Source organism: Parasteatoda tepidariorum, chromosome 2 (genome assembly GCF_043381705.1).
Source record: "Parasteatoda tepidariorum isolate YZ-2023 chromosome 2, CAS_Ptep_4.0, whole genome shotgun sequence".
Classification (NCBI taxonomy): domain Eukaryota; kingdom Metazoa; phylum Arthropoda; class Arachnida; order Araneae; family Theridiidae; genus Parasteatoda; species Parasteatoda tepidariorum.
This window is the reverse complement of record NC_092205.1, coordinates 58,412,734-58,431,794: the sequence shown is the minus strand read 5'-3', so window position 1 is coordinate 58,431,794 and position 19,061 is coordinate 58,412,734. Positions and strand designations below refer to the sequence as shown.

Here is a 19,061-nt window from a genome sequence, read left to right as displayed (position 1 = left end):
TTGGGATTTTACGACGCGTTTTGCCATAGCGTTTATCGAAAATTTTTTCGAGACAGAACCAAAACCAAAACGAGTAATAAAACATTTAAATATAGATCTAGCTATAGTTTTTCAATCCAATTATTCCGAACCCCTCATATAGACAAACAAGAAAAAAGCGGTGGCGCCTTTGAAAAATAACAACAAAAACACTGGCGATAAAAGTTAATTTATTTTTGCGTGGAGCTGCATCCGAAAATATTTTGATCGTTTTCTCTCTATCATTAGAAAACGATATTTACGATAATTATTGCTTGTCAAAAAATGTTCTTTTTTTCTTCACTACTTTGTTTTGATTTAATGTCGATTTTATTCTTTTTTACATGCGACAGATTTGACGTCAGTCTTTCATTAATACATAATTTTAATTTAAGACTACGTCTTTTCATGACGTCACATTACCCGGACATATAGCCTCGAACTCACTACTTTCTTCCTTTACCGCTTTCTTTACACTTCAGTTGTCTAACAGTTGATATATCGCTCTAGTTCGACTGTCATTGTTGTTTAGCTCTTGCTGCAAATCGACTTTCTCTTCCGTTTGAAGTAAAGTTTTTAATATGTAAGTATTCAACTTATTCTATTTAATTCGAAAGCAAATTAATGGCATTATATAAACGAATATTCGAATTTTTTTTATGAATGAAGCTTTGTATTCGTGTAGTTGTACTCATAAACACTTGTTGCATGCCTATTTTGACAGTTCAGGTCACGTGGTATTTATTATTTGAAAAAAGTAGGAATCAAATGCGAAAAAGGGATTTAATTCATAAAAAAAAATCTATGAATATGCTTTGCATTTCTATCTAAACTTGGAATATATGTAAAAGAACAATAAAAAGCAAATTTTTTATGCGTTCTTTTGTTATCTGTATATATTTTTGCGTATTGCACTGTACATATTATCATACATAGATATGTTTTAAACTATTTATAATATAAAAGTTTTGGGATGTAATATAAAATGTTCACGTTGAAGAGAGGGATTATCTCGGATTTTGTGTTTATTAATCTCACAACGTGCATTTAAGGGAATATTCTATAATTTCAGTTTTGTAAACTGTAAACAAACTTCTTCAGTCTCACTGTCTAAATATGGAAGACTTTACTCATTCTGTGTTTCAACACAATGCAATAGTATGTCCATTTTTGTGTCTTAATTACATTGTTTAGCCTTTATTTGTAGCCCAAAGTATACCTTTTACTATCTTATTGATTATCTTCGTATATTATCTGAATTATTACTGCTTTAAAATTGACTGTTTATTGCAAATATGAGTGCTGCATGGATTGATATAAGGTAAAATGGTGTTTAATTTATCTGCTAATAAGAGCTGTGAAAATAGTTTTGATGCCAGTGTTGTGATCATAAATATTACTGGTACTATGTTAACAACTAATAGATGCTGTAATAATCAGTACCTAATGTCAGTACCTATATATGAACATAAGTTCATTATATAGGTGCTTTAGTAATATTTTGAAGACCCTTTTTAATATATAAATACCGATAAGTCTTCTAAGACATTAAAAGCAGCAAAATATTTAACTATTTTAGTTCATTTGTAACATGTCAGGGGTCTGTCGAGGCCAAATTTGCTACCGTTTAGCTGTACCTTCACAAATTCAACTTTAGGAAAAATGATAGTTTCACAAAAAACTTTTTCTAAAATTTTTATTTTTGTATCCCATAAGAAACAATAAATTCATATTTTGGTGTTGAGTTAGTTAAATAATTTTTAATTTTCACAAGTTATATCTAAATTTTCACAAAATAGGTACTTCTCAGAAAAACCTAGACAGACCCCTGCATGTCATATTTTAATATTTTAAAGTTTATTAAAAAATCGGATAGCTCGGGCTTGTTAAAGCTTTGTTTTCCTTTGATTGAATAATTTGATGCAGAAAAGTTATAGGTGCTCATAAATGCTGTCTTTTTTATTTTTAATGCTTTGCTTAAAAATATTGTTAGTTTTCTTTTAGTTCTCTTTCAAAATGTATATTTAGAATTTTGATATAAAAATATTTGCATGCTTTGCATTGCATTACATTTTTAAATTTTATCACATTTTTGGTCAATTAAAAAAAAAAATTAAATGAAGCATAGATTATTTAGCTTGTTAAAATAGGTTTAAAAATTTTGAATAAATTTTGTTAATAGAGTTACAGAATATCGAAATTATCAGAATGTTGAATGAAAAATAGTTCATTTTAAAGGTCCCTTAATTCAATTAAATGATCCCTTAATTAATTGGACCTCACAATCTCAATCCAATCCTGCACTTACCAGACTGTTCCATGTTCTAATGATTTCATAATATCTGTACAGTTGAGCCGCAGTGGCTTAGAGGATAGAGCGTTCACCTCCCAATGTGGTGGTTGGTTGATCCGAATTTTTACAGACCACTGTGCTGACCTGAAATATCCTGAATGGTTGACGGATCCTCGGTTAGAATCCCCTTTTCTTAAGGCTAACCACGAGAGGTTTCAACTATTTTCCTCTCCATGTAACACAAAAGCGATTTAATTCTATCAATGTCCTCCATGAAGTCTAGTTTGTCAGAATGCTTGATCCAGGAGTTCCCTGGTCTTCTGGGTCAAATTCAAAATGACAAGGCTACAGAATTGAGTATTGATAGTGGTATACTCAGAATTAGGTTAGCCATTCAAATCTGGTTATAATATAAAATAGAAAAAATAAGCTTTCTACCGTGGTGAGTATTGATTAGTAAATGAAGGTAAAGAAAAATCTGTTATAAAAAAAAATTTCTTAGAAAACAGACTCAAAACTTTGTTGCTGATTTTTGTACTTAACAATGCCTCTAGTACATTTTATGGAGTGAAAAAGTTACTTGGTCAAATATATTGTATATATAAATTATCCTTTTCTTTGAAATTTGATTACAGTGGCTGATTTCACTAGCAAATGAGTTTACAAACAGGTTGGCGGAGTATTTTTTATTTAAAAAGTTTAAAATCAGTTGATGATAAACTGATGATTTGGAGGACTACTTTAATCTCTTAAACAAAAATTAAGGCTTCCATAAAATAGTTATATTTTTCATATTATGATGTAAAAGGTACATTTTCAATTAATTTTAATTTGTATTTCATTATCAAGGTGTTACTTTTGCACACCTTCACACCTAGGACTTAAAATAAACCTTGGGCTAAGGGAAGGATGTTTAATGCCTTGTAAAATAGTTTTTTCGTGTTTTTTTTTCAATCCTTAGATATGTAAGTAATTTATTTTGCAATTTAACTAATCTATCTTTAGAAAAGAATTTCATTTTTCGTTGAAAAAAATTCAATGTTTTTTCTTCTGATAATGTAATTAACATGAAATTGTACTTAAAAATTATTCAATTTTAACTGAAGTTTTAATGTTTTGGAAAGATCAAATTTTAAAATCACATTTCTGAAATGATCAAAGCAATATTTTTACTCTTTGAAAAGAAATAAGTAAATGTAAGTACAAATATAAGAAAATCCCTAATACCTTAATACTGCATATAAAATCGAAAAAATCATTTAAAGGAAGGAAAAAAAATCGTTACAGCATTAACAATTTTGTGTGCATACAAACATGTTTCTGGCATTGGATTTACAATTTAAAGCTTGAAATTTCAATTTTTTTCCATGTCTATTGTATGCATAGTCCTTTCACAAAATATTTTTAAAAAAAGTGGTAGGGTTCTCAGATTTAATAATGAATATTAGATAAATCTCAGCTGCTTCTAAGCTATTAAATCAGAATTTTTTTCCATGTATTCTCAAACAAGGATACTAGTTACTTGAAATTTCTTAGACTTTCAAAGTTTTATACATTTTTTAGAAAATAGTTTAAAAAAATTATAAACGATTATTTTTTTAAATAAGTCTTCTTTTTTTGGTCAAAATGAATAACTAAATTGTGAATCGGTCCCTGAAATTATATAAGTGGCAACATAATAGCTCAAACGTATTTTTCCTGAGCAGGATCTCTAACTTGAATCTATTTATTCTTTTTTGAAGTCTTGGAAAGAAAAAAAAAGTTTAAAAGGAATTTTTCTTTGTTTCTGAGGGGGAAAAAAAACTATACTACAATAACACAGTAACAATATTAATGTGTAATAGTAAGTTTAGCTGCTTAACGTTTTAAGAGTTTTGAATGTTAAGAAAAATGTGCTGGGGGCATTCCACAAATTAGTATTTTTTTTACTATGCTATTGTATCATTCGGCAACCTTGATTAGCCATCGCGGAAGTCATCCGTTCGCTACTTCTAGAATTGACTCAAATCACCATTTCCTTTCGCAATAATTAAGAGTATTCGAGAAAGCGTTATAATAATCTCGTCTGACTTGGTAATATGGTATGATTCATGAAATGACATTGGTACTTAATTTAGGGTACTTAATTTATGGAACATCAGTTACTATGGGCGCTTTAGTAGTTGGTTAAATCTGAACTTGTCATCGTAGATTTTGGTAAGCGATTTTATTTATGACACTTTACGTGATCGTTCTGAAATAGTTCTAGTTAAGGTATTTTCTTTCATTTTGTAGGTATTTACCTCGAAGTATTTAGGCAAACACGCGGATTACTTCAAACATTATAAATTGAAAAATATAACTACTTAGGAAGAGTGGTTTGTCATTAAAAATCTAAACCTATTCAAAAAAACTTTTTTGCAAGCTTAGCTTCAATATAAAACTGTGATAAATTCCACAAAAAAAGTTTTTCCTATCTGATTTTGTTTAAATTTGAGTTTTCATCTATAGTGTAATATTCACTAAAATAAATAAAATTATTATATTAAAAGAGACTTCAATTATTAAATGGGTTTTATTTAGTAAATCATAGCTTATAGGGATTTTGGTGTGGTTCATATTACTAAATTGTTGCAAAAGAAAAAAGTTGATACCAAGTGATTTATCTTAAAAATCTCACATTTATTCCGCTTAAGTACTTGTGCACCAAGTGATTCAGCTTGAAGATACACAAAAAATTACCTTTTAATACCATAAAATATAAAATTACATTTTGGCACACATCTTGATACCGATAAGCAAATAAATTTACACATTTAATTTGGCTGTAAATACAATAAGATAGTCGTCTAATATCCTCCTGCATTTTTTTTAAATAATGAATACGAAAGTTCCAAAATTTTAGGCAATGCCACCACGTGAATGTTTAGCAATGTATTTGTCGTAGACTAATTTAAAAATTCTGCTCTTGGCTAATGTGAAATCCAATACTTCAGTTATTTGTCCTAAGTTGTTTAGAATAATTAGGTTTGGCAAACTCTAGTTCTTATAAACTTGGTCTAATTTAATAGAATAGTTTCAAGTTTGCGAGAAACATTTATATCATTTTTTCTATCAGTATTTTATATTTAATTTAAATAAAAAAACTATGAAATTATTTAAATTTGTATTGTAATAAATTTATATTTTATATCAGTCTCTGTTTAACTACATTTGCTTGCTTTCATTAAAAATTTGTAACAGTTTGCTTTCTTAAAAAATTTCTTTACTATAAGTTGTATCAACTCCTGAAAATAATTGATACATTTCTGATTCACTTCCAACCGATCTGTATTTTGACCTTTATGAATTAGACATGTCAACTTCAGAAACTTTTTCTAAAACAAAATTACGTTGCCTCACTCGCAATTAGGATTTCATTTTTTTTAAAATTCGCATTTATATCCATCTAAGCGGAAAAAAATGCTGAAATTATTTTTTTAGGTTGTATAGTAGTTAATTTATATTTTATATCAATCCAAGTTACACCTACAAAAGTTTGCTTTCATTAAAAATTCTGCAACAGATTGCTTTCATAAAAAAAGCTGTTCCTTTACTATGCATTGTATCAACTTCTTAAAATAATTGATGCATCTCTGATTCACTTCCAACCGATCTGTATTTTGACCTTTATGAATCAGAAACTTCTCAAAAACAAAATTATGATGCTTCACTCGCAAGTGTTGGTTATTCCTCTTGCATACAATATTTTATTGGCGCGTGTCAATTTGCTCCAAGGGTCTTTTGGGTAATTTGGCTTACATTTTTCCTAGGTTTAAGCTCAGCGGGTCAGCGAACTGTCTGCGAAGCAGTCAGTACATTCACACGGCTTGGCAGATTATGCTCATCAATCCCCTGAGTTCAAGGTAACAAGCGCGTCTGGAGCATTCGCAAGGTCGCTGCCCGAAATCGAATTAAAAAACAAATATCCGTTTGTATTTCATTACTTATTGTTATTTCATCCTTAACTAAGGGGTGTTTTTTTTTAAACGCCTATTACCTATTATATTATACCCCTCTAGAACTATTATTACGTGTCTTCGTCTGGTAGGAGACTGTTCTTAAACGGATGCTGGGTTAAACTATATTCAAATTCACTTTCTGTCCTTGATAGTTGAAAATCTCAGAGACAAAGGGTGGTAATCCTAATTCAGGGGTCTGTCCAGACATTTTGTGAAAGGTCCTGTTTTTGTAAAATAGTGAAAAAACTACTCATAATTTGTGAATATAAGTGTTAAGTCAGATTCTTTCAACCAGGGTCCTGTTTTTGTGAATTTGTGCAAATAGGGTCCTGTTATTGCAAAAATTGCTAAAAACCTTTTCAAGAAGTTTTTAAAATTGTAAATAGATAAAAGATTCTGCTCAACAATTTGCTACTGTAAATTAGAGATGCATCATACAAATATTTGGTATTTAGCCTATACATGCTCAACACAGACTATTAATTTCGGACGAATAATGGAAACAAAATCTCTCACATTTTTAATAATTTCAGTTGACATATTTTAAATAACACTACTTAAATGCAGCACTTTTAATGTGTTACGTATTAAGTAAACTTAAGCAATTCTTAAATTTATAATATTTTATTTAAAAAATTACCAGAAATAAATTTTTATTGCATAATAATCAATTAATTTTAGGAATAATTGGTTATGAATCATAAATTGATTAATTATTTATTTACAGAAAAAAATTATCATTTAATATCAATAAGAATGTGCACACGATGTTTGTTAAAGTAGAAATATTTTCTTAGAATACTACATTTGGAATTTAAACTTAGGGAAACTTGGAAAACTTAGTTTGTTTCGAACCGTCTTTTTTTAATTTTCACCCCTGGGAAGGGTTTAATCGATCAACAAAACAATAATGAAGATAAACAAATTTGTGACGGGTCCGATTAAAAGATAAATTAATTTGTGAAGGATCCGTTTTAATGAAAAGATATTTTGTGAAAGGACCGTTAACGGACCCAAATTTCTTCTAAACAGACCCCTGTAATTGCTGTATTTTAGGCATAAGTCTGTAATTCTACAGAATATAGTTGCTGTTAATTTAAAATTGGAAAACTTATTGCTGAACATTTCAGAAAAATTTCAGAGATTCTTGTTGTATGCAGTTTTTTACAATACGAAATTGGCGTTTTTATACTATGAGGGTTACCAATATTTACTCCCGAAGTCTTTAATTATATCATACAAAAGCTTTCATTCTGATCAAGCGATATTTAGCTATAAATTTTCCTATCTGAAATGTGTAATATGTAAATTTTAAGGGAATAAAAACTTTTCTCTAAATTGAAAAGATAAGAGTTATCACTTTTTGCACCAAAGCTCGTTAAATAGTAAAAGCGGGATGTCAAAAATAAAGCGGCAGTGTAGAAATCTAGTTTTGGTATTTCATTTGATGAACGCATCAACAGCCATTCATTAATTAAAATAAACTGAAACAAGCACAGCTGTTCTATTTTTATTCTGTAGGTTATATAATAAAACGATATAAATCAGAAATTTCCTTTTAATATATCTTTCAAGTCTAGCGTTGTAGTTATTTAAGGTAATAAGGGGGAAAAAATGACAGCTAAACCTTGATCAAGGACGCTTGGCTTCAGATCTTCTGTTGACGTAAATTTTACATTTAATTAGCATATGAGTGATGGTTATTTTTTGGTGTAAAATATGTTATTGATGTGTCTGATTCTGTCAAACCTGATCGATGTTTTAATGAATGTGGCTATAACCTGATTGTCTTGAGTCTGATAGTTCAACAATGGTGAAATTGAAGTGATAATTTAAAGTAATCAACTGAATTTAAATTGTTAGTGAGCAAGCTGAAAACAGTTGAAAATGATTAATCTCAAACTATATATTATGTTCTTAATAAACAATTATTCCCTATAATATGTTGATCCAAATTGACAACAATTGAAGCCTAATCTTGTAAACTTTGTACATTTTGCTTAATACAAATTTCTGAAATTCAATATGGTAAGGTTTTTAAAAATCATTACTAAAAAATTCCAGATATGACTAGATTATTTTAATTGTTCCATTGTTCAATAAATCTTCGTGTGGCACGGTTAAAAATCTACTTTGACAAGAGTCTGCTATTCATGGTATTTGTAAACTCAACATGTTTTGTTAAAAAAAAAAAAAAACTTATCTATGAGCAATTTACACGACGATGTTTCTTCGGCAGCATGAAAATCAAGACTTGGTGTACTTTTTTTGACCTGGCTAATTTCCTTCTCTCTTCTGACCTTGCGTGTATTTTTGATTCGGAAACTAATGTGGTTGAAACCTTTGTCAACTTCCGTTTAATTTAATTTGTAGTGGTAGATACATTCATGTTAAATCAGCGTATTCAGTGCCGAAAAATACATTGTCAGACAAGAATGACAAGATAAATTTTATGAAAGTGCCGAAGTTGAAGTAAATCGAAATCCAAAATTTATGTACCTTTATGTTTTAATGCTTAGTACGTTACAGGGATAAATAAAGAGTTAAGAGGGGGGACTACATAAACAAATGACGATTAAAAAGTTGTATGTTAATACACTTATGATTGGAGATGCGCGCCTAGTGCGCGTTTTATTATCTTAGTAAATTTGAAAACGTAATGTATATTTTATAATATTCTGAAAATTACTTTATTTCACTCTTTCTTAAAATTTTTCTTCATTCTAGAAATTTTATAGTGTTTACCATATTTTGAGAATTACTGTTGAAGAAATGTCTTACCTTAATATCAACAGTTCCTTTCATTGTTTTAAGTGTTTAGTTGTAATGTTCAAAATTTTTCAATTTTGAAAAAGTGGGAAATCGTTAAAAGTGTTACAACTAGCCCCTACCAAAATGTTTTTACTTTACCCTATAATTTTTCGTTTCAAATTTACTGACTATACAAGCGTGTTACGTCATGTTCATCTTTGAGTTAAGGAGTGTCCCGTCGTTTTTAGATGGGAATTGCATCAATATATAGATATAAACTTTTTAAGAATTTTCATATTGTAAAAATTTTTTTTTCTCTCTCCTTAAATATCAAGTGTTATGAAATATTGTTTGGAGCGGATATTTGGAATATAACGCAGGGGTGTTAAATTTTTTAATTTAATAGTAAATTCATTCATAGTATTATAGTATTGAGTATATTCCTATATGGAATTAAGTATCACAAAAAAACAACCTGAAATTGCGCTAATTTGAATTTTAATAATAATTTGTTGTATTTCCGATTATGGATATCTAGTTAGGAAGATTGGCTCCCAATCCAATAAGGTCAACTGCCTGTTAGTTTTAACTATCAATTAGGATTAGTTTAGTCTGGTTTGAAAACAAGCGACATGCAATTTGGCCAGTTTTATATATCTCCAATCTTTTCATCAAATGCAGAAGGTTACCGTAAATTTGTTTTATTATTAAATTTTAAAGTGGAAAGAAAATATTCAGATAACACTGGAACTTTTTTTTTTTTTTTTGGTTGCTTGGGATTTTTTAACGGATCTTGGCTGCTTTCGCGTCGTTGATTTCAGATCTACAATCTGTTTCTCTCCTCAAGCCCCAGATTTTTAAATGACATTTTTAGTCAATTTTTTGTCGAAATTTAGAAGTTTAAAAACGTTGTTATTGTATATAACAGGAAGTCGCATAAATGTTTCGACTAACTTAGGAGAGTTAAAAAACATCAGGATTAAAATTGCGTAAAATGTCGTACGCCGCTGCGGGCTCTTCCCCTATTTTGAATTTTCTTCGTGAGCTTCGGAACAGGTCATAATAGAGAAGCGCTCTTAACCGCGTAAGGCGACATTTTCGGGCATAGGTGTTTATCCAAGTTTAATCCTAATGATGTGCCCTAATCCTAATAGAAGTTTGTCGGAACATTTATGCATTCTCATATGGTATATAACGTTTTTAAACATAATTTGAAGTCTGCACACCCGAATTAGGCAAGATCAAATATTTGTATAAATGGAATAAAAAGTATTTCTTCGCCAGTGTTTTCCTTTTGCGTTCCGCGCGTGTTCCTGGCATGTTTGAAGAAAAAAAAGTGTCATATAACAATACCTCCTCGTTTTTCGCACGAATAATACTATTCTTATCAATGAAATTTAATTTTTTCTATGCCGAATGTTGCGAAAAGCGTTTCTTACTTGCCTGACAGAGGTAACTGACCGTGTTTATCACATGGAGTAGTTTTAAAATAGATTTCGAACTAGGAAAGAGAAAATGACTAGCGCGTGTTTTCTCTTTCTAGAAACTTGGGATCGTGAGTGCTATTATCATTTGAACAGTTGTCGTTTTTCATTTTCCGGTTATTTTGCATTTTCTTTTAATACCTTTTCAAACGCCTTCATCTTTTTGTTTGAATTAAATAACAATTACATTAAAAAACAAAGTTGCAAGTTATGCTTAGATTTTAATATTTAAAACTATTTATATAGAGCTCTCTATATAAATAACTATTAGGCCTCTATACAAATAGATATTTATATACTATTTATATAGAGGCCTAATTGTAGCAGATTAATTTTGTTGATTGTGGCAGAAAACAGAATTAATAGATCATATTTAGATTTAACATTTGAGGGTGGGACAAGTGGATGGTACTTCACATAATTGCAGACTGATATATAGGGAAAAGTAAATAAATTTTAGGCTTTGAAAATAGGATGTTAATCAGAATAAGACTTTTATTTTGTAAAATATTAATTCTACTGCCGAACTCGAGTTGCAGAATTAAAAAAGAATTATCTTATCCAAATAACAATTTAGGGGTAAAAGGATAAATTTTGATTTTTATTAGAGATGGGCCATGGTAGATACATCCTCCATGAGCACCTTAATTATAAGCCAATTCAAAAGTTAGTATTTAATCGAAGCCTTGTAATTCAGAAGAGATCCATTAAAGGCGCGTTATTGAAAATGAACACTACCAAAAGTCAAGCCAAAATCGATCACACTCAATTTTCTAGTGATAATATTTAAATAATTTGGCTGAACATTTAAGGCCAAAAAGTTCGTTTAAAATTAAAGTAGACCTAATAACGTAACTAATCTTTAATGTGATTGTAGAAATAAATTTTTTATAAATTTTGTTACTCCTTTGCCGTGACATTGAATTATATTTCGTTATACACCTTACATTGAAATAAAAAGCTAGTTCTTACATTTATTGAGAAAATATAAATATATTTATTCGCTTTCTTTATAAAATTTAATAAAATTAGATTCATTTAAAGAGCGATTAGAAATGCTTAAATAAAATTTATGAAATAAAGAATTCAAAATCTAGGAAATATTCTATGCCTATAATGGCATATTACATACCAGTTAACTTTATATTTAATCCAATGCCATTAATCTACTAGTTTTTCGCTTCTACGCATTTCAATTATATGCTAAATAAAACATAGTATCTGCTCTTTGACTTAGAGCTATCAAATTAATATAATAGCAAAATAAAACAGTAAGGTATATTTTTCTTTAAAATTAAAACGCAGAGTCTTACTCGCTTATTACATTCCTTAATTTTACATTAGACAGAATTTAGTGAGGAAAATTGTTAGCTTAATGTTAAAAATCTTACATTGTTCGTGCGAGTATAACTTGGATTTAACGAGACATTGGGTATAAACGTTTTGATTGTGAGTTATTAGGGAAAAAAAAGTATATGTTCGTGGAAATTTAATTACCTTCGAAAGGGTTTGAAAACATTTGATTCAATTTATTCAAAAATTGCATGCAGGTAAGATATGAAGAAAAACAATGTAAAATTCCTCATGTGTTCTACCAATTATTAATAATACAGCATGTTTTTGTACGCTACAGCTTTTATTTTTTATAACTACACCTGATTGGACATTCATTTAACGAGTTAATAGTCAGGTTCTCTGTTCTTCTTTAATTCGACTATATTTGTGAAATTTTAATATTTGAGAATATTTTTCATTCAGAAAAAAATAAGTTGCTGTCGATTGTTCAATAAATACATAAACGCCTAATCGATACCATAATACCTCAGTTATGATTCATTGCTGTATCAGCGATTTTAGTAAACGCATGAACTATTGCTGTTGGTACCAGTCTATGTAATTCTTTCATACGAAAATTACTGTTTTTTTTTTTAAAAAAAAGTGATTCCAAAACCTCGAATTTTTTCGGATGAATTAACTCAATTTCAGAAATTCATTAAGACAGCCGAATGTTTGGCGCCACTTGTGAAAATAAAAACAAATGCAGACACTTACACTTGTCAGGCACGTGTTCTTGAAATCATTTTACTGCTTTGCTATTTCCCTTGGAGGGAGAAAGAAATAGGTCGAGTTCTCATTTCATTTGTTTTGATTCGAGCAGCTCTTTTGAGTCAGGTTTGTTTTGGTTTCGTTCCACAACACTGCTTACTTCCAGTTCCTGGCTTGCCTATTCCGATGTAAGTTCCATTTCACTTATTTTGTAATTTTATATCCTACCTGTTGGAAAAAGGACCTTAAACTTGACGTGATAATATACCTGGCAACTCTATTGATTCTTTTGAATACTATAGGATTTTGATATTATACTCGTGGTTTAATTGAAATTCTCCTAGTTTTTTGTTTACTTCAGGAAATCTGGAAAAGTTTCTAAAAGAACAATCTCTATCAAAGTAAACTTTCACTTTGTTTATTGCATGCATCAAACCACTAGTTAACAGTTACCTTTTCTTTGATAACGTTTCTTAGATTAATTTGATAGAATATTCTTAAATTTTAAAATTTTGTAATATCTACCTTTCATTTTCCCCCTTACCATGGCAGGTATGCCATGGTCATATGGTAACGTCATATGCAGAGATGCCAACTTGCTCCGGAGAGCAAATATATATTTTAAAGTGGTAGCTTATCAATTGTGATTCTTGGTTTGATAAATTCAATTTAGTAAATTTTATCCACCACTATTTCTAAATAATTCTTAGGCTTATATAATTTACCACTTTATCGTACTAATGTCATGATATACCTCTTAAAAAGCAAGCAAAAATAGTCAAATATTTTCAACATTTACTTCGTAGTTATTTACCGTTTTTTTTAAAATTATTTTGGCGTGTCCGGAGCAGTTGGCATCTCTGCATATGTAATGCTAATGTTTGTTTTTAAAAAAATTGTTCATATCATTGGAAGAGTTTTGAGTAAGATGTTACGAAACATTTTTAGCAAAATTGCTTCAAATTATGATGTGTTGACTGTTCAGAATACTGTTTACAAAATGTATTTTTTCTTTGTAAAACACTGTATGAAAATTGAGCCGGGCATTTACAACAGATTAACATGTTAATTAAAACTAAAAATGTGAGTTTTAAAGTGTTAAACATGTTCTACTTAGTTCTTTAAAACCAATTTACTATTAACATTAGATTACGATGCGAGTTGCATTGAACAATGAAGGAATGCATTGAACAATGTGAGTTTCAGTGCGCGAATAAGTTTTGTACTTTAAACTAGTAACATACTGAGAATTTTTATTTACTTGTATGAGTACGTAAAGAATGCCCCATTCTTTTGTATAAATTTGAATTTTTATTTAAATACTGTAAAGTTTTAAGTTTCTCTCTTTTGACCGCAACTCCCTTTTGACCGAAACTCCTTTTCAATAATTTCAACATTCTGGCTAAATTTCACCTTTGAGGATGAGGGAAACCTCTATCTCTATTGAGCCATAATCGAAACTTTTAAATGAATTTCCATTTTTTTTCTTTAGTTATTTGCTTTTTCAACTTTATAGTAACTAGCTTGGGAGCTAAAATTTTAATTTTAAATTTGCTTCTGCAATCTTATTTTCAAATTGTCTGGAAACAGCTGCATTGATTGCATACAGTGCCAGAAAAAAAAAAAATCTGATCACTTCAGTCTTTTATAACTTTGGATCTCATATTTTTTACGTACTAGGCATAACCTTAATTATTATACATTTTTTTCAAATTTGAGATTAACATTGAAGTTTATCCTTCATTAAATAACCACGAATAAATTAGTCTAATCTGTCGTAAGTAGGCAAACTGGTGCCTCCACTCAAAATATGTAGTTCGTTAGAATTTTTTCTTTATCCTTTACATACATACACAATTATTAGATATTAACGTCACACCCGATATATGAATTACGTTCTTTATGTAATTATGCTAAACGTTTGGATTTCAAGGTAAATCTTAATCGAGTTCTAACTTCGTCTGCTTCGAAATTGCTCACCGGAAACTAGATTCCTTCTTCTGAAAAAGTAATGAGATTTGAACAATCTTTTATACACCTCGTGCTCTTACGAAATTTTCGTCTTTATTGTTTTAGTGTGTTTATCCAAGTAATCCGCGTGATAAACAGCGTACTCAAGGTATTTTATTTCACGTGTGCTGTGATTCATTTAAAAATTTTTATCTTCCTATTCTTATCAGTTGTCTATTTATCACAAGAGTGCTCGGCTCGAAATTTATTTATAGTCCCTTCTCTTCACTTTACCTATCGCATCGAAAGTCTGTGAATGATTTGTATGAAGTTCTTGTGAGAATCCTTTTAGTTTATTTTGAGAAAGTCCTTGCTTGGAATAAGTGCTGGAAGTATTTTTATATTTTTACTACGAAAGAATTTTCCGGTGGATTCTTCTTTTATATCTGTGTAAGTGATTTTAATATATTCCAAATTAAGTTGTTCTAAATAAATATGCTAAGAAAAAAAAAACGTGGTGTGAGGAAATGAAACTTCTTCCTGTTCTTATAGCTCTTATAATCATTTTCGCCAGAGGCATAATTTAGAAAATTATCAGTTGCAAAATGATCTAATAAACTATCGTTTGCAAATGATTTAATTAAATAAGAAACTATTGCAAATTAATTAAAAAATTTTTTGCTAAAGATTTAATAATGAAAATTATACCACACCACAGATGTTAGTAAATCTGAAATTTGTCTTGTAATAACAATATTATAGATAAAAGCGCCGTTTTTTTTCCTTTTTTCCAACTAGTTGTGGTTGGTGTAAGTTCTAAGGAGGTATTAATTCCCTCCTAAAGAATTTCAATCTAGTTTATTCTAGTTAGCTAGAATTAAAATGTTAAAGCAATTAATGTAGCATCCATATTTGATAAATGAGTTGTGAAAACATAAACCAGCAGCCATTCAGTTCGTTTTTAAACGTTTCAAAGAGTGTGACAGTTAGAATCGAAGAGTTAAAATGGAATTTTGTGAAATTAGACCCATAATCCTCATTTTTTCAAAAGGTTCGTTCCCTTTTCGGCTACGATTTTCAATTAAAGTGCAGTTTTAAGAATTTGCATAATACTTATGAAATGTCTCGTAATTGAAATCCTCTATTTTATGTAGATATAAATGCCGTGAATGGAATTCATTGACAATTAAGAAATTGGGATAGAAATTTGTAGTTAATACTGCAATTTTTACTTTACAAAATACCACTAAAACGCATGTTTTTTTTTTTTTTTAACGTGACAAATAAATTTTTGCAAAGAATATATTTTAAAGTCATTTTATAAATTAATTCACTTACGAATTATAAATTTTGTTTTCCTTTACTGACTTTATTCCGCTATTTTCCAATTAGGTATAAATCAATATCTAGGTTATTTTTGTCATCATAGAAATTAAATTTTCCGCATCCACTGTTAAGAATGATTTCCAAATCTCCTGTTTCCTCATACTTTGTTACAGATGTCTATTTTTTTTTTTTAATATTTCGCCATTTTTTTTGAAAATGTATTTCGCGTTTTTTTAAGCTGGGATTGGGTTCTTAATTTCATAGGTTGAAGGTTGTCTTGCGCTTTTTCGGTTCGTTAATCGTTTGATAAATCTTTATGCATTTGTTAATTAGTATTTGCTTGTACTGTTCGAATTGTAATGTAAAACCGCTTGTAATTTAAAAAATTTTTGAATTGCAATGTTGACTTGTAAATTGTATTTTTAATGAAAGTAAAAAATTTTCTTTGTCATTCATATCTTTATTTTTCAAATATTTTAATGTATTATGTGATAAAAGATTTAAGATATGCAAAATTCTCCCTAAGAATAAAAAAGGTCAGGACTGTTCCTGCCTGTTAAAGGCACTAGCTTAACATTGTAAATATTTATCAAAATAGCAATTTCTGCAAGTAAATATTTGTCAATATAGGCAATCTCTGTGTATATTTTTTTCAAAAAAAAGTCAACTCACATAAAATGATTAATTGATAAACAGCTTGAAAGCTTTCTTCTATAATTTAAACTAAATTATGAGAAAATGAATCTGCACGGAATGAAAGGTTCATTTTTTTAAAAAAGCTATTTATTTAAAAAATAGTTTTAAAATCATTTAAAAAATTAATATCCCCACTCTCCCACAGGGCCGTCTTAATAGCATGCAGGACCCCCGGGCAAAGAAATGTTTTGGGCCCGTATAACACGTCATACTGCTTAAAATCGAACTAAAGAACTTCAAATATATATAAAATAAATCATTTTTAACATATACAATATTTTGAACAAATTTAAATACGTTTTGATTTAAATTTGTTTTTTGTAAACCCAAAAAAGCTGAATTCACATAAAAATTTCATTGAAACATTAATAAATAGATTTCGGTTGTCTTTTTAAGTTTCCCTGGTGATAAACTATTCAAATTATTGTTGTTTGCAAGATAATCAATCACTATTTGTAGAAAGAAAAACAAAATACACAGTTTATACAATATAATATATTTATTTTAAAAAATATATAAGGTAATTTTGCTTAGTCTTATATTTTTTTTAAATAAAATTTATAAAAAGTAAGACTCTCGGGGCCCCCTTGAGTACCTGGGGCCCTCGGGCACTGCCCGGGTGTGCCCATGCGTAAAGACGGTACTGCTCTCCCAAAAAGATTATTTTAAAAATTTAACTAGTTGAGAATAATCCCAGCAAAATAAATATTTGTAATAGTATAATCTGAATTTAACCTATAAACAGAGATAATTTTACCAATGTCTAATTATTCTTTAAACAGTGAATTAATTATCTTCAAAATGGAATCCGAAAAAATGGGCAGTGCTTTTAAAGGATGGTGGCTTATTTTTACAAAAAGGGTGCTTTTATTGGGATCAAATGGCAAGCAGGGCAGGCCGCCTTTCAAAAAACTAGAACATTCCCCCCTATAGAATTATATTTTAGAAAAATGTTAAAGATAGTTGACAAAAGCTAACTTTTTCCTATAAATAGTGATAGCCATCAAGTTTTAAATTCTTTTTTAAAATATTGTTTAGAATGCTTTATTTTTACATTTACCTATCTATTCACCTTTTTTTTTCTTTGTTCATCTTCTGTTTTTTTTTCTTGTGTGCAGTTGCAGAATATTTTTGGTATTATAACATTTGAGGAAACAAATTTTTTTTATTTTTCATTCATAGCAGAATAATAAAACGAGTTTATTTTATAATGAATAAGTAATAGTAGTAGTTCTCTATGTCATACTATACAGCTGCACATTTCACAATTTGTAACATTCAAGGAAACAAGGATAATATGGAGACATGCCATCAGAATTTTCAACTTCTGCAGAAGGGATTGCAACCCCCTCTCTAGGTAACCCGGTGACTTGTGCACAAAGTCTAGCTATTTACTGTAGAACAGTTTAATGAGGACAGATACCGCATACCCTCCGTCCCTTCCAAGACCAAACACCCACCCATTTATTGATCAAATAAAAAATGGAGCTTGCTTACTATTCAAATATAAAATAGTTGTGTTTCTAAAGTTCTAAGCTTTTTTTTCTTTTACAGAATTTAAGATTGGCAAAATGAGAATCAAGCGTTTAAGTAGAAACAGCGAAAAGGAGAACATCGAAGGTATTGATCAAGTGTTTGACAGTGAAGAAAACCTAAACCAAGTTCCTGATACATCAGATATGTTAACACTCGAAGGCCTAAGAAGAACCTATAATTCCTGTTCCAAGTAAATATCCATTTTGCGTTACATTTGTGTCATTATTTTTGAAAGTGGAATAAGTCCCCTTTTCCCCATATCAAGATATTTAAGGGTTAGTGTTAGAATGAATTTATAACAAATTTAAATGTTTTTAACACTGTAATTTGATTTAACTTTAGAGTGCGATAATGATCATTAATATTGTAAAAAAAAAAAAAAAAAAAATAATAAANAAAAAAACTAACTCACAATCAACCTATTCCACTTTCCAAAATAACAGCTCATTCAATGCTCAAGAACAATTAATATTTTCAAGCGTCTTTATTGTCCAATGTTTTATTGATTTTTTCATGGTTTATTTCAGATGTGGAGTCAGTTGGTATGATGATCATGTTAGCTTGGACTGCACTGAGTGTGGTGGATATTCTATGACTAGACCTTGCCCGACTTGTAATGGAGAGTGTGGAAATAAGTGGAGGCGGGATGTTAAATCTGTAAGTATTTATGTTCATTCATATTTTATCTACATATCGTATGCCCCATATATTAGATTTTAAAAGTCAATTTGAAGAGAAATGGAAGGAGTTAGAAATGAGGTTTACTACTTTCTAAATAAAATAGTTTACTAACAACAGATGGCAAAGTTGAGTAAAAAATATAATTTTTTTTTTCCCCACATGTCGAACCATTATAAATGTTAATTTTCATTTCCATATCAATATTACGATTGGTGTGTGTTTGGAATTTTTTTAATGGTTTTTCTAAGTTAGTAGTGCTGACAGTTGACTAACTTAGTAATTAATTTTGAAACTGAGAGT

The 19,061-nt window shown here is 29.3% G+C and overlaps 1 protein-coding gene across 3 annotated transcripts in view; it reads left to right on the top strand.

Moving 5' to 3' along the window:
- The first annotated feature begins 211 nt into the window (after positions 1 to 211).
- LOC107447888 (protein pinocchio) overlaps positions 212 to 19,061 on the top strand; it is a 20,921-nt gene continuing 2,071 nt past the window's right edge. The window contains exons 1-3 of one of the 3 annotated variants that reach the window (XM_016062923.3): positions 212 to 601; positions 18,099 to 18,270; positions 18,608 to 18,737. In XM_016062923.3, coding sequence (XP_015918409.1) covers positions 18,116 to 18,270; positions 18,608 to 18,737 — 285 coding nt within the window. In that variant the 5' untranslated portion in view covers positions 212 to 601; positions 18,099 to 18,115. Of the gene's footprint in view, positions 602 to 12,610; positions 12,761 to 14,518; positions 14,973 to 18,098; positions 18,271 to 18,607; positions 18,738 to 19,061 lie in introns of those variants that run through there. The other 2 variants (XM_016062925.3, XM_016062924.3) reach the window with 2 other exon arrangements.